Here is a 20856-nt window from a genome sequence, read left to right on the forward strand (position 1 = left end):
ATGCTCCCAGGTTGCTCCATGGGCACATCCCTGGTGTACATTTGGGATTTTTCCATGTTCCCTCTGGAATTCCTCGGCATCCTTGATCCCGAAGTTCCCCCAAGTACCTGAGCAGTTACCACAGGGATGTTTCACTGCTGATCCCACAGATCCCATCCCTCCTCATTCTCATGGAATTCTGGAAATGGAGGGAGCCCTAATTAGCTAAATCTGCCTTGGTTGCCATGGGAACTCAGGTCTGTGTCAAGGAGCTTTAATTCCAAGATTCTGCCAGAGCTCCTGTTTAAAACTCCCCAAAAACTCAGGGATTTAACACCAGGAGGAGCCTGGAGGTAAAAGAATTGTAATAAAATAATTGAAATGAAAAGTTGAAATAATTGAAATATTTGAAATAAGTAATTGAAGTTTAAAAATGGAACAGAAATATTTCAAAGAAATATTTGAAATAAATAATTGAAATAAAAAATGGAACTAAATAATTGAAATTTAATTGAAAGTCAAAAATAATTTAAAATTAATTAAAATAATTAGGATTAAATATTTAAATTAATTAAAATAAATAATTAAATTATTTGGATCCTTCTGGCTCCTTAGGAGGGAACTAAAGCCCAGGCCAGAGGTGGAGTCCCATCCCCAAGGATCTGAAAGCTGTGGAATGAGGACATGGGTCAGTGGTGGATGTGGTTAACATTGGACTCAATGATCTTGGGAGTATTTTCCAAGCTAAATAATTCCAGGATTCCCAGCATTTCTCACTCCACAGTGATCCAGCAGCAAAATTTGTTACTTTCTTTAACCCCAAAGTTCTAAATTCCAGCATGTTTTAGATTATCCCAAGCATGGATGTTGGCACTTGGAAAGGGAAAATCTCCATCTGGGAAAAGTTCCCCGCATTGTCTTCTTCATTTATTATGGAATTTTTGGGATTTCATCACATAAGGTAGAGAACACACCCTGAAATCCTGGATTTCTCCCTGACCCCTCTGAGGGTCTGGGATGTGCTGCTTTGTGTCCCTGGGTGTGGCAATATCCTGGGAATGCTGGGGCTTTCCTCAGGATGGCCATGGATGGGATTCTGCTTGGAAAAAAATTCTGTAAATATAGATATAAAATGTAATTATATAAAAAATAAAACTATATTATAATATATAATATATATATAAAATATGTATACATAACTGTATATCAAAATATATGAAAAAATTATATATTTGAGTGTGTAGGTAGAAGTTCTGCTCCGTTCCTTTGACTATTATGGAATCCTGGAAAATCCACACCCTCCATGAATCCATTGGGAATGACACCTTTCCCAGCAGGATGTGCTCCAAGGACACAAATCCAAATGACCCATCCCCAGCACTTCCACTCTGGGAGCTCTGGGGAAGAGCAGGAGAAATCCAGTCAAAAATTGTCTTTATTGCTCCTTGGAGTGGGGCTGGGCCCGAGCTCCATGGATTTTGGGGAAGAGCAGGAAAATCCAGTTAAAATTCTCCTTTTCTAGTTGTTTTCCATAGAATTCCTGTGTGGAGGAATCTGGGCATGCCCTGTCCTTCTTCTTCTTCTTCTTGGTCTCCATCTCCTGCTGTGCTGGTGGCACTGTTGGATTGGTTCAGAGTAGGAGCTCACTGTCTAACACAGGTGATGGGCATTGGGCAGTAATTGTAAATATTGCACACGTAGTTTTTAGTATAAAAAGATAACACCACCTGGGGCAGGCAGAGTGCCTCTGTCTGTCCTGCTGAGCAGCCCTGGGCTGGACAGGAGAAAGAATTTTATAGATAAGGAACAACAAACAGCCTTGGGACCGAGAACTGAAGAGCTCTGACTCCTTCTTTGAGCGCCGGGCTGGGAAAGGAGAATTTCTGACACATCTCGGGGTCACTGTGAGCAGCCAGAGCCCTGAGAATCCATGTGTAATTTATTTACAATAACTTTCCAATACCTATCACCTATGTCAGACGGCCTGTCTCTACTCTAAACCAATCCAAAAGTGCCACCGTCACAGCAGAAGATGGAGGAGAAGAAGAAGGACAGGACATGCCCAGATTCCTCCATCTTGCCTCTTGAACCCCCATTCTAAAACCCCAGAATTCTTGGAAGTCTTTTGAGTAGAGTGATAGTTAATTTGTCACTTTTTCACCCTGTGACAAATTCACTATCATTCTACTCAAACCCTTGTGGCTTGTAACTCTTCACACAAAGTTGGGAATTGTTTCTATGGGTTAAAATCCAAGGCACAGGTGTCTGTGACTGTGCCAAGGTCTCTGAGCCCCTGCCAGGGTCTGGAGTCCTCCAGGGCAGCCAGAGAGATGTCCTGGGTTCCAGCAGTGTCCTGCAGGTTGGCCCCGTTCCCGTTGCAGATCTGGCAGTGTGGAGGCTCCCTGGAGATCGTCACCTGCTCCCACGTGGGACACGTGTTCCGCAAGGCCACCCCCTACACCTTCCCGGGGGGCACCGGCCACGTCATCAACAAGAACAACCGCAGGCTGGCCGAGGTCTGGATGGACGAGTTCAAGGATTTCTTCTACATCATCTCCCCGGGTACGGCTGGGTTTGGGGTCCTCTGGAGGTCTGGAGTGCTTCCTGAAAAAGGGAGATGGGAATGGAGGTGTCATGGAGTTGTTTGGGTTGGAAAAGTTCTCTGAGGTCTTTGAGTCCAACCATTCCCACCACTGCCCTGTCCCCAGTGCCACATCCACAGGGTTCTGAAATCCCTGCAGGGATGGGGACTCCACCTGAACACCTTTTCCTGAAGGAATTGCCCCAAAATCCACCCTGAGCTGCCCTGGGCCAGCCTGAGGCCGTTCCCTCTGCTCCTGTCCCTGTTCCCTGGGAGCAGAGCCCGACCCCCCCGGCTGCGCCCTCCTGGCAGGGAATTCCAGAGAGGGAAAAGATCCCTGGGGATCCTCCTTTGCTCCAGGTGAGCCCCTGCCCGGCTCCCTCAGGGATTCTCCAGCCCCTGCCCGGCTCCCTCAGGGATTCTCCATTCCCTGCCCGGCTCCCTCAGGGATTCTCCATTCCCTGCCCGGCTCCCTCAGGGATTCTCCAGCCCCTTCCCGGCTCCCTCAGGGATTCTCCAGCCCCTTCCCAGCTCCGTTCCCTTCCCTGGACATGCTCCAGCCCCTGATCTCTTCCCAAGTTATTAATATCTGCATTCATTAATAGATAAAATATAATGAGGTTGTTCCCCAGCATTGAGAAGCAAATGGAGGAGAAAGGGAAATAAAATGAAAATTTTCATGGAAATTGTCCATAAAAAGAAGTAGGAAATTGCAGATTTTTTTTTTAATAGGGCATTCCTAAATATAAAAAGATATTTTAAAATATTTTTAATCTGCTTTTTGATCCTTTTCCCTTCCAATTAATGAGGAAAATGGGTATCTCTGGATAATTCCCTGGGAGAACAAAGGATTTTGCCTGTTGGTAATGAGGGCTCTGTTGTCTGGCACAGCCTCATCCCCCAGCTCCTCTGGGAGCTGATTCATCCCATTCCTGAGCTGAGATCCCAGGAGAGAGGAGCCAGGGGCTGCTCCCAGTGGGAAGCAGACTTCTCAGCATAATGAGGGGCACACCTCATAATTACATCCCAAATTAAAAGTCTGGAGAGATCTGGTTCCCTGGGAAAACAGAATTCTGCTGGAGGAGAGCTCAGCTCTAATTTTTGGGATATTTTTAACTGGTGCCTTCTCCTGTTTTTGTGTGCATAACAGGAAAATCTTTATTTGTGCTGAGATGAGTCAGGAGCCAGAATTTTTAATAAAGCCAAGCCGGATTTAAGAAAACCCTTCCAGGGGTGGTGAAGGTGAATTATAGAGATGTTTCCTTCAGGAAAGCCCTGCAGGGGAACTGGGACAGCTCTGGGGTTATTTCCCCAAATATTTGATGGGCTCTTTCTTCTCTCACCATTCCAAGGGTGGTGAAGGTGGATTATGGAGACGTTTCCATCAGGAAAGCCCTGCAGGGGAACTGGGGCAGCTCTGGGGTTTTCCCCAAATGTTTGATGGGCTCTTCTCTCCCCATTGCAGGGGTGGTGAGGATGGATTATGGAGACTAGATTATGGATTTCCTTCAGGAAAACCCTGCAGGGGAGCTGGGGGCAGCTCTGAGGTTTTCCCCAAATGTTTGATGGGCTCTTCTCTCCCCATTGCAGGGGTGGTGAAGGTGGATTATGGACATGTTTCCAGCAGGGGAGCTGGGGTGGCTCCGGGATTTTCCCCAAATGTTTGATGGGCTCTTCTCTCCCCATTGCAGGGGTGGTGAAGGTGGATTATGGAGACGTTTCTGTGAGGAAGGCCCTGCGGGAGAGGCTGGGCTGCAAACCCTTCTCCTGGTACCTGGAGAACGTGTACCCCGACTCGCAGATCCCGCGGCGCTACTACTCCCTGGGAGAGGTACTGGAATTCACCACGGGCCTGCTGGGACGGGATGGGAATGGAGGGACAAGGGGAGGGCAGCCAAGCAGGAAAGAAAAGAAACCAGGAATTGCAGGAAACCAGGAAGTAAAGCAGATCAGGAATTGCAGGAAAACCAGGAGTAGCGGAAACCAGGAATTAAAGGAAATCAGTCCATGCAGGAAACCAGGAATTAAAGGAAATCAATCCGTGAAGGAAACCCGGAGTAGAGGAAACCAGAATGAAAGGAAATCAATCAGTGCAGGAAACCAGGCATAGAGGAAACCAGGAATTAACGGAAATCAATCCGTGCAGGAAACCAGGAATTAAAGGAAATCAATCAGTGTAGGAAACCCGGTGTAGAGGAAACCAGAATTAAAGGAAATGAATCTGTGCAGGAAACCAGGAATTAACGGAAATCAATCTGTGCAGGAAACCAGAATGAAAGGAAATCAATCCGTGCAGTAAACCAGGAGTGGAGGAAACCAGGAATGAAAGGAAATCAATCTGTGCAGGAAATCAGTAGTACAAACCAGTAAGTAAAGCAACAACTGGAAACCAGTAAGGGAAGGAAACCAGTAACTACAACGAAGGAGGAAGTCTAGGAGAGCAGGAGAACCAAGAAATAAAGGAAACCAGTGAGAACTGGAAACCAGTAAGCAAAGGAAAGCAACCTGACAGGTAACTGCAACAAACCAACAAGTAAAGTAAACCAGTAAATCTGGGACACCCAAGAAGTGCAGCAAACCAGTAAGGAAAGGAAACTAGTAACTTCAGCAAACCAGTAACTGCTGGAAACCAGTAAGTAAAAGAAATCAGCAATGCAGGAAACCAGTAAGAACTGGAAACATGTTAGTAAGGAATACCAGTAGGTACCAAAAACTAGAAAGTGCAGGAATCCAGTAAGTACCACAAACCAGTAAGTAAAGAAACCAGTAAGTGCAGCGAACCAGGAGGTGTCCAGAGCCAATGGATCCATTCCTATGGGGATGAGGTGGCTTTGAAGCCAAGACTCAGGTCCTGGAGTTCCTTTCTTGTCTCTTATTTCTCTTTATTTCCATTTTTCAAGTCCTTTTTAAGGAGAAGTTACTGTTCCAAACATATTCCCTCTCCTTTAAAATCTCCCTTTAAATCAAGTGTCTATTCCAAATGTTCACCAGGCAAATTTATCTCCCAAGTGGAGCAGGAGATTGGAAAAGTGAAGTTTGGTATTAATATTTTGACACAATGAATATGCAGCCCTTGAGGGGAATCTTCCATCATCATTAATTGCTTAGAAAGATACTAGAAATGGCTTTTTTAAAATTATTTTTTTAAAGAAATGTTTGTTCACTGAGTGTTTTCCAGCCTGGAGCTGAGGGTCAAGGACATTCCTGGTAATCACCAGGTTCTGGGACCACCAGGAGCTGGAATTCCTTTCAAATTCAACAAATACACAGTTAAAAATATTACATTGAGTTGTACCTACACTGCCTTTTAAAAGCCCTGGAATGGGTTGATTTGAGATGATGGAATAACAATCAAAGGATTTGGTGATGGAATAACAATCCTGGAATAACACTCTGAGGCACAAATGGCTTTTTTTTTGACATCCAGGGAAGTGATTTCCCACTGAAATTTGCCATTGTAGGCAGGAATAAAAGGCGCTGGAGGATTCCAGGTTTAATCCTGCCAAAATAAAGGGAAATGGGGGTTTCCAGCAAGGAAAGGACTTGTCTAGGGAATGTCAAATAAAGTGGGATTGTGGCACGTTGTCAGGCTGGAAAATGGGATGAGAAAGGCAGAAAGAAGTGATTAAAACACCTGATCTGTGCAGTGTGGCCTCAGTTCCCATGGAAACAGCAGCTCAGGCAGGAGCTGGGAATTAAAGCCCTGCCTGGCTGTTCCAGTGCAGCAGGAAAAGGGAATTGCAGCCTTAAAGCCCGGGGAGCAGCAGAGAAATGGGGGATTTTTAAGGCATTGCAAGTGCATTTTTTGGACATTTTCCTGCCTTGCAGAAGAGATTTGGGCAGGATTTGATCCATCCAAGCTGGAGCAGCATCATTAGGCCCTAAATGATCCATGTCCTGCCCTGGATGGCTCCTCCTGGGCTCAAATCCAAGGAAAAATGGTGTAAATCAAAGGTGAGCAGCACCAGGCCTCAAAGTGCATTTCCCAAGTGGATGTTTTGTTGTTTTCTGAGGCAGACAGGGAGAGAAAGAATGGAGATTTTGACAGATTTGGGATAATCATCCTGAATTCCCTCATGGCTTGATGTGGAATAGTAGATTTGCCCCTGGCCGTGGATGAGCTTTGGGGCCACTTCCAACCCAGACCATTCCCTGACTATTCAGGAATGTGATCTGTTCACAAATTGCAATTTTCTGCACAGATCTGGCAGGTCCAGGAAATATTTTAAAGAACATTTCACCTCTTTCCTTTCTCCAGATCAGGAATGTTGAAACCAACCAGTGCTTGGACAACATGGGCCGCAAGGAGAACGAAAAAGTGGGATTTTTCAACTGCCATGGCATGGGAGGAAACCAGGTAAATAAAACCAGGGAAAAGTGGCTTGTTTGTCCAAGAATTCCTTTGGAATATTTTAAATATCTGTTTCAATTCTGTTTTAGATTTTGTGTGAAAGTAATATCAAAATAATCAATGAAAATTCCAAAATACATTCAATTTAGAGCTGAAGGATTTTAAGAGGACTCAGCCCTTTTTTTTTTTCAATTTTAGCTCCAGATTTTTGGGGGAATATTGGTACACATCTGTGGGAAGTATCCTAGTGAATATATTGAATAGAATCCTGCTGTCATTTAATGATAAATTAAACATTCCAGGCATGAACTTTGGGAAATGTGATCAGGAATTTGAATTTAATTTCATAAAAATGAAATGGGCATAATCCATAAACGTAGCTGAATCCATCTGTTCTGAATGTGTGAAGGCAAATAAATATCCAGGATATTCATGGAAGATTTTTAGTGGAATTCCAGTAGTGAGGGCCTGGGGAGTTTCATTTGGAGGAGCTGGAAGGGGAGTAGAAAGGTGGATGGAATTCTTGGTCTTGTGACCAACAACACTGGGTTAATTAGAACAAAATTTGCATATTCCAGTGGATATTCAAATTAGCATGGCTGCTCCAGATGGGGTTTGGGATGTAAATTATAATTAAGGGACTTTTAAGCATATTTTAGATTAACTCTATTTTAATTAATTAGAATTTATTATTTATGTGTGGAATTTTCCAGAGGTGGTGCCAGCTTGGCACGGTCACAATTCCCTGATAGTTCTGGTGTTCCAGACACCTGCTCCTGGCCACATTCCTGGTGGGAAAGGCTGGGATGCTCCATGTTCCCATCCCTGATTTATCCTGGAGGTTCATCCCAGCTCCTGCCATCTCCTCCTGTCTCTTCCTCCATCCTCACTGGAGCTTGGCCTCATTTCCCTGCTTTTTGGCTGGGAAAACCTTTCCCTTCCCCTGAATTCCCATGGATTTCTCCAGTGGAGAACCTTCCCCTGAATTCCCATGCATTTCTCCAATGGAGAACCTTTCCCTTCCCCTGAATTCCCATGGATTTCTCCAAGGGAGAACCTTTCCCTGAATTCCTATGGATTTCTCCAGTGGAGAACCTTTCCCTGAATTCCCATGGATTCCTCCAGTGGAAAGCCTTTCCCTTCTGCTGAATTCCCACGGATTTCTCTGAGGAAAGGCTCCAGCTCTCCAGCCCGGGGTCCCTCCCAGGGCTGGGGTTGGGGTTCCCAGCCCTTTTCCAGCCCCTCTGTGTTCCAGGTGTTCTCCTACACGGCGGACAAGGAGATCCGCACGGACGACCTGTGCCTGGACGTGTCGCGGCTCAACGGCCCCGTCCTCATGCTCAAGTGCCACCACCTGAGGGGCAACCAGCTCTGGGAGTACGATGCTGAGGTACCCCGGGCCTGGGGGGTGGCTCTGGCACAATCCCAGCATCCCTGAGGCTGGAAAAGCATTCCAGAGTCATGGAGTCCCAGCTGTGCCCACCTTGTCCCCAGCCCAGAGCCCTGAGTGCCACCTCCAGGAATTCCTGGGGCACCTCCAGGGATGGGTGCTGCAAAGCTCCCTGGGGCAGCCCCTGCCAAGGCCTGAGACCCCTTTCTGTGATATTTGTGAGGTTCCCCAGATAAAGGGGGAAAGAATGACTCTGACTCCATGTTCTTAGAAGGCTAATTTATTATTTTATGTTATTTATGCAATTTATATTGTATAAAAGAATCCTGTACTAAAACTATACTAAACTATACTAAAGAATGCAGGAAGGATACAGACAGAAGGCTAAAAAGATAATAATCAAAACTCGTGACTCTCTCCAGAGCCCTGACACAGCTGGGCTGTAATTGGCCAATAAATAAAAACAACTCACATGAAACCAATCAAACAATGACCAGTTGGTAAACAATGTCCCAACCATATTCCAAAGCAGCAAAACACAGGAGAAGCAAATCAGACAATTATTGTTTTCATTCTTCTCTGAGGCTTTTCAGCTTCCCAGGAGCAAAGTCCTGGGCAAAGGGATTTTTCCAGAAAATTTGATGGTGACACCCTTTCCCTGGGGAAATTCCTGCTGGTGTCCACCCTGAGGCTGGAAAAGCCCTCCCAGGTCATCAGGTCCAGGCTGTGCCCCATCCCCACCTCCTCCCCAGCCCAGCCACATCCAGGAATTCCTTGGGCACCTCCACCCTTCCTGCCTGGAAGGCTGGAATTCTTCCAATAAAATACACACAGAGGGAATGTGCTGGTTTTCCCCTTAAATTGAGCAGAATTGCCCAGGAATTGTGTAAAACCCATCTCGGCCATGAGATGGAGCTCCTAAAACAGGAATACTCCGTGTTTTTATGGCATCTCCAAGGACTGGCTGCTTGTTCTCCTGGAAAACATCCCATTGCATTCCCTGTCCCTGGATTTATTGAGCAAAGCTTTTTATTGCCAATTTTCCTTGAAATATTCAGATTTCAGCTGCCCATTTTCCCTTTCATTTCATTATTGCCATTATTATGTATTTGTTATTGTATTATTAACCTCCAAACATTCCTAATATCCAGGACTTTTTTTCCCCCAGAAAACAACCAGTTGTGATATTCCATTTTTTTTTTCTAAGAGAAACAATTACAGGATATTTCCTGAATCCCTTGTATTCAGTAATTTGATTTTCCAGTGGGATTACACTGATTTTTCCTTACCTTCCTTATTTAGGCCTGGAGGGATTTTGAGTGGTTTATTGCATGGAGGGATTTTGAGTGGTTTTTAGGAATTTTTAGGAATTCTGGCTTGGCAGTGGACAACAGGGCCACAGGTGGACATGAAATAATCCTAAAAAGGGGTTTCTCTGAGGGATTTTCATGGAATTTTTGATGATTTCCTGCTATTATTTTTATAATTTCCTAATTTAGTTTGTGGTATTTAAACAGTGAATAGATTCCAGGCTCCCATGCCTGGTGATTCCTGTTGTGACATCTGGGGAAACCTCTGGATGTGGAGAGGGATGAGATCCTGGGACGTGACATGCACGAAGGGATCCAGGGGAAAAATGAAGTTGGAAATGTGTCACAGCTGATAGGAAGGAGTTTAATTCCTTGTGGATGGATGGTGATGTCAGCATTTATTCCTGACAAATTCCTCAGGATTTATTCCTGACAGATCCCTCGGGGTTTATTCCAAGGCTGCCAGAGCTCCAGGAGTGTTTGGACAACTCTCTAAGGGAGAGGATGGGATTGTTAGGATATTCTGGCAGGGCCAGGTTTTGGATCAGTGATCCCCGTGGATCCCTTCCCGCTCAGGATTCCATGATTTTTTCCTGGATAATTGCCACTGTTTGTCCCCAGTTGTGATGTCCCTGCAAAGTTGTGGAATTTCCATCCAGGGAGAGCTGGAGGGCTGCACAAAAAATGTTCCTTGGATCACTGACTCCGCTTTCCTTCTGTCTTCCCTTCCCTCAGTATTTTGGGAAATGGGAGTATAGCTTTGAGGTAAGTCTGGTGCAATCCCTGTGCCACATCCCAATCCCTGGAATAGCTCCTGTAGCAGTGCCCTCACTCAGTGCTTCTCCATAGCTGCTGCTCCAACATTCCAGAGCTTCCCGCTCCCTTAGCCAGCCTGGGAGAGCTGGGAATGTTCCCTGGAGAAGGGAAGGCTCCAGGCAGAGCTCAGAGCCCCTGGCAGGGCCTGAAGGGGCTCCAGGAGAGCTGCAGAGGGACTGGGGACAAGGCATGGAGGGACAGGAGCCAGGGAATGGCTCCCACTGCCAGAGGGCAGGGATGGATGGGACATTGGGAATTGGGAATTCCTGGCTGGGCTGGGATTCCCAGAGCAGCTGGGGCTGCCCCTGGATCCCTGGCAGTGCCCAAGGCCAGGCTGGAGCAGCCTGGGACAGTGGGAGGTGTCCCTGCCATGGCAGGGGTGGGATGGGGTGGGATTTAAGGTCTTTCCACCCCAAACCACACCATGAATCCACATACCAGGAAAATCCTGCTCAGATTCCTACATTCCTGTTTATCCCCATGTGAGGAATGTGCCACCTTTGGATATTTCATATCCTGTGAACTCCAGAGAGAGAGAATTCCCAAGTCCTGTGCTGATGGACCTCTGCATTCCCTGGAAGGGCTGGTGGGCAGGAGGGAGCAGGGAGTGCTGATCCAGAGAGATCCAGCATTGCTCTCCCTGCCTGTGACTCCAAGTGACATTTCAGGGACACTGGGCTCTGGTATTTTTGGTGCCTCCTTTATCCTCACGTCACTTTTTCCATTCCCAAGCCAAAATCATGGAAAAGGAGCGGGTGAGGGATGTGGGAAGAGCATTCCACCTCAGTGATGGGGTGACAGTGGGGAGAATTTAGGGAAGTGGAAGCTCCTCTTCATCCCACCCCACCTGGAATTAGCACTGGAATGGAAAAGCTGCAATTGTGGAGAAAAAAAACCAACTCATAAATGTTTAATGAATTCTGTTTTTAATTGGGTGTTTCCCAAATGGGGTTTAGGGTGGTTTGTGCTGGAAAAACCCCATCTGTGCCCAGATCTTTCCAGTGGGGAATCTTAGCCATCCAAGGGGCTGGAGAGGCAGGATTGGAAGCCACACTCCTTGATGGATCTTGGGAATGGGCTCAAGAGCAGGAAGGAAATTTTGGGATATTTGTGCAGAACAAAACCCATCTCTGCCTGGATCTTTCCAGTGGGGAATTGCGGCAATCCAAGGGTAGGGAGAGCAGGACTGGGAGCCACAATCCACTCTGGATCATGGGAATGCTCTCAAGAGCAAAGCAGAAGTTTTGGGATATTTCTATCCAATAGAAAATTTGATAGAAATATTCCAAATATGTGGATCTGTGGATCTTCCCATCTGTGGGTCTTCCCAGCAGGGATTTGCGGCAATCCAAGGGTAGGGAGAATGAGCCACAATCCACTCTGGATCATGGGAATGCTCTCAAGAGCAAGGAGGAAGTTTTGGGATATTTCTAGGAAAACCCCATCTCTGCCTGGGTCTTCCCCAGTAGGGAATAGTCTCAATCCAAGGGGTTGGAGGAGCAGGACTGAGAGCAACAATCTGGTCTGGATCATGGGAATGCTCTCCAGAGCAAGGTGGAAGTTTTGGGATATTTCTAGGAACACCCCATCTGTGGATCTTCCCAGTGGGGAATTGCAGCAATCCAAGGGTAGGGAGAACGGGTTTTGGAGCCACAGTCTGGATCATGGGAACGCTCTCCAGAGCAAGGTGGAAGTTTTGGGGTATTTCTAGGAAAAGCCCATCTGTGGATCTTCCCAGCAGGGAATAGCAATCCAAGGGTAGGGAGAAGGGGATTGGGAGCCACAGTCTGGATCATGGGAATGCTCTCCAGAGCAAGGAGAAAGTTTGGGGATATTTCTAGGAAAACCCCATCTCTGCCTGGGTCTTCCTAATGGGGAATAGCAATCCAAGGGTAGGGAGAACAGGATTTGGAGCCACAGTCTGGATCACGGGAATGCTCTCGAGAGCAGGGAGGAGATTTTGTGTGCGATTCAACCCCAGCCCATGAATTCCCCTCCGCACATCCCCGTCTGTCCGCGGCGCGTTCCCATCCCGCTCTCCGTGAACAATTCCCGGTTTTCCGCGCCATTCCTGCCGAGCGTTCCCGCTTTTCCAGAGGCGCACGTTCCTGCACATCATCACGCAGTCGTGCCTGACGCTGGGCAGGGTGGAGGACGGCTCCCAGGGCCCCACGGTGGAGGCCTGCGACGGGAGCGCCCTGCAGACCTGGAGCCTCAGGAATTACTCCCGCCTGGAAGTCTTTAGGAAGGTTTACTCCAGCCCCACGGATTACTTCCTGTAGGGGCGTCAGGACTGGGAGCAAATCTGGGATGTGGTAAGGAATTCCCAGGGAATCTTCCTGCTCCGGGTTCTGCTGGAGGAGCTCGGCGGAGTTTCTGTCTTGTTTTAGTTTTGGGTGAGGTTTTTGTGGTTTTGGAAATTTTTTTTTGGCGGTTTCGCAACTGTTCGTTTTTCATGGGATTCGTAGATCCTCATGGAATGTTAATTTCACAAGAATTTTTGAAACACTTTTTCATACAGTTTTCATTGTTTCATGAAATTTTCCCTAAAATTTTCCATGCAATTTTCAGGGATCTTTTATAGAATTTTCATAGAATTTTCTAACAATTTTTCATATCATTTTCGTATACTTATTTCATAGAATTTCCTTACAATTATTTCATAGAATTTCCTTACAATTATTTCATAGAATTTTTCGTGGAATTTTCATAGAATGTTCATACAATTTTTTGTAGAATTTTAATAGAATTTTGATAGAATTTTCATAAAATCTAACATTTTGTTTCATAGAATTTTCATAGAATTTAATAGAATTTTTCATATCAATTTTTTTTTCTATAAAACAAGACAGAAGATGATTTTATAGCTGTAGGATAGAACAGATGTTTAATGTTAATTCTTAGTTCTTAGTAATTATTAGTTACTAGAAATTATTAGTCTTAGTTATTGTTAGTTTTAATTAATTTTGTATGAATTAAACTCCCTTGATCTCTTGCTGTCACTGTGAATGTTCCACTCTGCAGGAGCTAAATATATGATTCCTATTCCAAGACATAAAAATAATCCCAATTGCAAAATAGTTTTCAAAAAGGTTCCACTTTTCCTAGGATTTTCCACAGATTTTTCCTAGAATTTTCCTAGAATTTGGTTTTTTATAGATTTTTTTTCCTGTACTTTTCATGGAATTCTTCCTATTCAGTGGAGTAGCCCAAGGAGATAGGTGGTAAGAAAAACAGAATTTCTGACCAGTTTAGTTGAAACACTAGAAAAGTCTTTCTTTGTATCTATATGTATTGAAATATTTATCTATAGGTGAATTTATTTTATATTTTTTATTTATTTATATATTTATTATATAAAATTAAAAGATATAAAATTAAAAAAAATATATATATATAATATATATAATAGATAAAAATTTACACTCATAAACACCATGTATGTTTATAATGTAATAGATAAACATACTGCTATATTTTTCAGTAAGTATAATATTATATAGAAATATTATAAATAATGAACATAAATGGTGTTTATGAGCCCTTAGAGCATCAGACTCTTGTGAAAATGATTCCTGATTTTCCTTCAGTTAGTATTATTATATTATTTTAATTTAAATTTTATATTATTCTCTGCTATATTATTTGTATATTATTTTATATATCTTATATTTTATATTATTCTAGATTATATTATTTAATCTATTTTTAGTCCCTTAAATTTCGTATTCGATATTATTTTTATATTTGTTTATATTGTGCGTAATATATATTATAGTCATCTATATTATTTAATGTATTGTTTTTATATTTTCTATAATCTTATATTTTATATTAATTTATTATTTTTTTCTATAATTTATTTATTTTAATTTTTTAAATTGTATCAATATTTATGCTCCTGGGTGAGCCCAAGACCTCAAGCAGCTCCCACCATTCCAGCCCCTCTATCCCTGAGGAGATCCCAAGGTTTGACATCAGCCTGGGCTGTTTGGGATGAATTTTGGGATTAATTCCTCCCTTCCTGAGGGCTCCAGGATTTTCCTGCCCATCCTGGTTTTCCCTGTTTGTTCCCTTGCCATAAAATCAGGCTCTGCTCCAGTGGATGACATGCAGACAGGATTTCCGCCCTGAAATTCCCCATTCCCAGGGATCTTGGGAGAGCTGGGAATGTTCCCCTGGAGAAGGGAAGGCTCCAGGCAGAGCTCAGAGCCCCTGGCAGGGCCTGAAGGGGCTCCAGGAGAGCTGCAGAGGGACTGGGGACAAGGCATGGAGGGACAGGAGCCAGGGAATGGCTCCCAGTGCCAGAGGGCAGGCATGGATGGGACATTGGGAATTCCTGGCTGGGAGGGTGGGCAGGCCCTGCCACAATCCCAGGGAATGGTGATGGGAACGCTCCTGGCTCAGCTGGGACTGAACCCCTCTGGTGTTGCTTAAGGACAGAGTTTCCTCTTTAACTTCCTGGGATTTCTCTGGGAATTTGTTCTCCCCATGGAACAGGTGCTGTTTTATTCCTTCCAATACATTTTGAGTCCTTCTAATTGTCCTATCCCACAGAAATGGGGTGGGATCAGAGGGGGTGTCCCAAGAAGGAAACAGCAGCATTTTCATGGAATACTGAGCAAATACATTCCCCTCAGCAACAAAAAATTCCTGCTCTGCTCCCAAACATCCCACGTGTCCATGGCTGTGGAGACCAAACTCCTTCATCCAGCAGCTGTGCCTTGGAAATACAAGATTTCCTTGGAATTCCTTTCCCTTTGCTGAGGGGTTTGTTGGTTCAGCAGAGGGAGGAGCAGGGGTGGCTCTGGTGGGGCTGTCCTGGAGCTCCAGCAGATTGTTCCACCCAGTGACCAAACCAGGCCTGGAACGCCAGGAAATTGCAATTCCCCAGGTGGAATTCTGTGATGGTGCTCACAGAGGTCCCAGGACGAGGGAAGAGACGAGAATGTTGACTCCATGTTTCAGAAGGCTGATTTATTATTTTATGATATGTATTATATTAAAAGAAAATGATATACTAAAACTGTACTAAAAGAATAGAAGGAAAGATTTCCTCAGAAGGCTTGAAAGGAAAGGAATGGAATGATAATAAAATCTTGTGACTGACCAGAGAGTCCGAGACAGCTGGGCTGTGATTGGCCATTAATTAGAAACAACCACAGGAGACCAATCACGGATGCACCTGTTGCATCCCACAGCAGCAGACAATCATTGTTTTTCTTTTCCTCTGAGGCCTCTCACCTTCTCAGGAGGAAAATCCTGGCAAAGGGATTTTTCAGAAAATATCACGGCTGCAGAATTCCAGTGGAATGCCGTGTTTTCAGCAGGAATTCTCTGTCCCATCCCCTTGCAGAAGCTCACCCTGAGGCACCTGAACAGCAACCAGTGCCTGGCGGAGCCGTCGGACGAGGACCGGCTGGTGCCCACCGTGCGCGACTGCGGCGGCGGCCGCGCCCAGCAGTGGCTGCTGCGCAACATGACCCTGCCGGCGTGATTCCCGCTTCCCATCCCGCTGCTCCTGCTGCTCCCAGCAGTGCCCAGCCCGCTCCCGGCCCCAGCAGAGTCACCGAGGGGCTCCTGGTGCCGCCGTGCCCTTGGGACTCCTCCGGGCCTCCAGGTGATCCAGGATTGCTGGTACCGGCACCAGCGGGCTCCAGGTTCCAGAGGCAGCGGCTGACCCTGGAGAAGATGGGATATGGAGGCATTGCTGTCACTCTAGAGATTCCAGAGGCAGCAGCTGACCTTGGAGAAGATGGGATATGGAGGTGTTGCTGTCACTCCAGAAATCCCAGAGGCATCAGCTGACCCTGGAGAAGTTGGGATGGGGAGGTGTTGCTGTCCCTCTAGAAATTCCAGAGGCATTGTCTGACCTTGGAGAAGTTGGGATAGGAAGGCATTGCTGTCACTCTAGAAATTCCAGAGGCATTGTCTGACCCTGGAGAAGTTGGGATAGGAAGGCATTGCTGTCACTCTAGAAATTCCAGAGGCATCATCTGACCCTGGAGAAGTTGGGATAGGAAGGCATTGCTGTCACTCTAGAAATTCCAGAGGCATCGTCTGACCCTGGAGAAGTTGGGATAGGAAGGCATTGCTGTCACTCTAGAAATTCCAGAGGCATTGTCTGACCTTGGAGAAGATGGGATATGCAGGCATTGCTGTCACTCCAGAGGCATCATCTGACCTTGGAAAGGTGGGGTATGGAGGTGTTGCTGTCACTCCAGAGATTCCAGAGGCACCTTGGAGAAGGTGGGATATGGAGGTGTCGGTGTCACATGTCACCCCAGAGAGGTGGCCCAGCCTAGAGGCCCTGTGGCACCAGCTGGCACTGGGAGCCATCCTGGGAGGTGTGGCCCGAGCCGGTGGGATGTGCTGGGCTCTCCTGGAGGAGATCCTGGTGAATCCTGGGTGTTCTCTCGTGCCCAGTGGGATTTGACAGCACCAAAGCTTCCTGGGTTGTGCTGGGAAAAAACGGGATTCAGCGTTGGGAAAACCAGGCCAGGAGTGCACTTCACCAGGAATTCCAGCAGATGAGGCCACAGGAGACATGGGAATGCCGAGGGGAAGGAGTGACACTTGTGGGACCTCGGGGTGGCATGGAGGGAGCTGTCCCCTCCTTCCATGGGAACGGAGCTGGGGCTGGACCTGGGGCTCAGGGGACACCTGGAAGGACCAAAACTGAGACCTCTGGAGCTTGGAGGTCTCCATCACATCCATGAGTCCCTGCATCCCAGCCGTGTCCCTGGATCCGCTCCCAGCTCTGCCTCCAGGTGTTCTCTGGAATCACAGGGGCTCCTTTCTGGTTTCAGGAATCTGGGGGCTCCATCCCTGTGTGGGTGTGGCTGTTCCCAAAGCGCTGCTGGCCCTCAGGAGCTGCTCCCTGCTGGGATGTGGGGACAGGGACATTCCTCTGGGAGCCACCCCGAATGCAGCCCTGGCCCTCTGGGCTGGGATTCTGGGAATTCTCACTGCCCAGAGGGTTCAGGAGACTGAAATCCCAGGGCAGCGGGATCCCAGCACGGGTAAGTGGGGAAATATTTCCCAGGATTTCCCTCACAATTCCCCAAAAATCTCTGTAAATGCACTGGGTCATTAAAAATGCTGGTATTTTCTGTATCTGCTCTGCTGGTTCTGGATTCATCCCGGGGTTTATGGATGGTGTAAATGACAGAGGGTGTTTGCTGGATACTGAGCATTAAAGGGGAAGCAGGAGGGGGTTCAGCTGGGAAAGGGATTGCTGGGCATCCATGGAGCTGGAATATCCTGGATTAACTCAAATTGGGGCTCATCTTCAGCCTCCTGCCCAAATATTCCTGCTCCTCATCCTCCAGTCACCCCAAAAATACAAAATGTGGTTTAAAAATCTCCCAGAAAAGGGGGAAGTTTTGTTCTCCTTCATAAAAAGAGCAGGAAAACAAAAGGATCAAATTTAACCAGGAAAAGAGGAACCAGTTATTTATTTCACCTCCTTGCCGAGGGTTTTGGCCACAGCACAGCCCTGGGTGGGTCCTGTGGTGGGAATTGGGGTTGGGGTGGGAAGGAGGAGGTGGGGAATGTCCTGGGGACAGTGGGACAGGGCGGTGTCACCTCCCTGTGGAGCACCCCTGGCTCCAGAGGGGCACAGCTCCACATTCCCAGCGCTGCCCTGTCCCATCCCGAGGCTCCTTGGCATCCGAGCTGGAGCTGTTTACAAAATTAGGATTTTATAAATAGAGTTTCTATATTAACACATAACTCTGTAATTCATCCTACACTGCTGCAGTGCCCTTCAATCAACCAAATCACAAAAGGACTAATTAACAACTCATGTAATGAGATTCACCACATCCAGAGTTGCTTCCTTGTCCAAGAACCATGGAAAAACCCCAGCTAAAATCCCTTTTCTCAGTAATTCCCTGTTCCAGGTTGTCCCTGCAGGTGTCTGGGGGGTTGGAGCTGCAGGTGACACCAAACCCTGGTGAGGCCCAGCCTCCCCTGCTAGTAATTAAAGCCTTTAGAGGTAATTAACTGCTCCTGTTAATGATGGGCTGCGGAGCCTGGGAATGAATCACCCAGTAATCCCTTTGGGAGGGATGAATGCCGGCACGGAGGTATTTCCCCTTTTTTTGGGAATTTCTCAGAAATGTTAATAATTAGGATTGACAGAAAATTACAGAGAGGGAACCAACCTCTGTCTCATTTCCCTGGAAATCTGATTTATCCCTTTTTTTAGAATTTATTTAAGGGATTTAGGGATTCATCCGGAAGGATATTAGGATATTTTTTAGGTCGGGAATATCCTGGTACTGGTGCCATGACTGCCTGCTCCAACTCCCATTTCAAACTGGAAATTATTTTCCTGAGGGAAAGCAGCAGGATCTGCCCTCAAATCCACATCCAGGCAGTGGGATTGGCAGAGACAGGTTTGGGAATGTCTCTGTTAATTCAGGGAGTACATAATTAATGTCATCATTTTATTTGTCATCATCCCCACATCCCCTAAAGCCTGGGAAGCCTCCAGGTGCTGAAATCAGGGAATTGCAGGGGATTGCTGTGGGGATCTAAACATCTCAAAAACTTAAATTCAATGAAGGTAAAAACAGGATAAAAGGGGATGGAATGGAATGGAAAGGAACGGAATAGAATGGAACGGAACAGAATAGAATAGAATAGAATAGAATAGAATAGAATAGAATAGAATAGAATAGAATAGAAAGAAGAAATGGAATTGCAGGGAAAGGAGGCCCAGAGGGAACTCCTGGCCAGGTGTTTAAATGGATCTAAACACAAACCTCAGGCCTGGGATGGGAAACCTGGGATGGCAGCAGGCAGGGGAAGGTTGGGTTTGTGGGATAATCAGCACAGGGAGGATGTGGAGCTGCTGGAGAGTCCAGGGGAGCCATGGAGCCAGGTTCGAGAGCTGGGAATGTTCCCCTGGAGAAGGGAAGGCTCCAGGCAGAGCTCAGAGCCCCTGGCAGAGCCTGAAGGGGCTCCAGGAGAGCTGGAGAGGGACTGGGGACAAGGGATGGAGGGACAGGAGCCAGGGAATGGTTCCCACTGCCAGAGGGCAGGCATGGGTTGGACATTGGGAATTGGGAATTCCCAGAGCAGCTGGGGCTGCCCCTGGATCCCTGGCAGTGCCCAAGGCCAGGTTGGGACACCCTGGGACAGCAGGAGGTGTCCCTGCACACCAGGATCAGCTGGGAATTCCATCATTCCAGGAGAACAGCTCTGCCAGGGCTTCCTGGAGCAGCCTCCTGTCACCAGGACCCTCTGGGTGACACTGTTCCATGTCCACCACTCCTTTGTCACTCCCACTATTCCCTCATCCCACCCTGGCTGGCAGAACATGCTGGGAATCTGCTCATGCCCCCAAAAGCAATGAGGATTTTAATTGCAGTAATTACAGGGAATGGCTCCCCTTGGATTGCCACTGTCACATCGGGATGGATCACAGGGAATCTTTGCCCAATTCCAGCCCAGGGAGAGGCCTCCGGGCAAACAGGAGGGATGGAGGAAGGAGAAATAGGAGAGGGGAAGCTGGCAAGGCTGCTGGATCTCTGAGCCAGGAGGGTTCTGGCAGCATGGCCGGAGTTTGGGATGAATTCCATGCAAAATTTCCTTTAATTGGGTGGGAAAATTAACAGGCATTGTGTCAATCACAGGAAGAAAGGGTGGGGAACAGGAGAAATTGGGAATAGAAAAGAGTAAAAGTGAGAAACTAAATTATTTTCTGGAAAAAAAAAAAGCTGGGATAGAAATACAGTGGCCAGAAAAATCGTTGGGAATCAGTTCTGAGGAAGGTGAAGGGATAATGGTTAAAAACTGAGGTGTGGCTGGGCTTTATCCCATGGTTAAAGCTGCCAATCCAAGATTTTTTCTGGAGCTGATGGCAGCAGTCCTGCAGCAGGAGCGGGTGAGGAGGACCCTTGGATACAGCCTGGCCCTTTGGAGCATCACCAGCCCCCTTCCCACCTGAACTGCTCCATGATTCCTTGGGCATTTATCCACATTTTGGGGCTGCTTTCCTGCTTCCCACCAGTCCTGGATCAGGGCTGAGCTCTGTGGCTTCTCTTAGGGAAATTCTTCCCGGGTGGAAGGGGCTGTGTCCCCTCTGTGTGCTGGCAGCGCTGCGTGGCTGCCGTGGGGATCTAAACATCTTCAAAAAAATGGAATGCAATGAAGGTAAAAACGGGATAAAAGGGGATGGGATAGAATAGGATAGGATAGGATAGGAGAATAGAATAGAATAGAATAGAATAGAATAGAATAGAATAGAATAGAATAGAATAGAATAGAATAGAATAGAATAGAATAGAATAGAATAGAATAGAATAGAATAGAATAGAATAGGAGTGCCCGACCTCCCCTCGGCCCCTCCTGCTTGGTTCTGCTGGAGCCGCTCCGAGGGAGGAGGAGGAGGAGGGATGGAGCCCCGGGGAGGAAGATG

The 20856-nt window shown here is 46.7% G+C and overlaps 1 protein-coding gene across 3 annotated transcripts in view; it reads left to right on the plus strand.

Moving 5' to 3' along the window:
• Positions 1–17527, plus strand: part of GALNT13 (polypeptide N-acetylgalactosaminyltransferase 13) — a 43873-nt gene extending 26346 nt beyond the window's left edge. For 2 of the 3 annotated variants that reach the window (XM_030952670.1, XM_030952669.1), the window contains exons 9-14: positions 2361–2541; positions 4252–4391; positions 6819–6917; positions 8167–8301; positions 10347–10376; positions 12524–12928. In XM_030952670.1, the coding sequence (XP_030808530.1) occupies positions 2361–2541; positions 4252–4391; positions 6819–6917; positions 8167–8301; positions 10347–10376; positions 12524–12709 (771 nt within the window). In that variant the 3' untranslated portion in view covers positions 12710–12928. Of the gene's footprint in view, positions 1–2360; positions 2542–4251; positions 4392–6818; positions 6918–8166; positions 8302–10346; positions 10377–12523; positions 12929–15783 lie in introns of those variants that run through there. The other variant, XM_030952671.1, reaches the window with a different exon arrangement.
• The last annotated feature ends 3329 nt before the right edge of the window (positions 17528–20856 follow it).

Source organism: Camarhynchus parvulus, chromosome 7 (genome assembly GCF_901933205.1).
Source record: "Camarhynchus parvulus chromosome 7, STF_HiC, whole genome shotgun sequence".
NCBI lineage: Eukaryota > Metazoa > Chordata > Aves > Passeriformes > Thraupidae > Camarhynchus > Camarhynchus parvulus.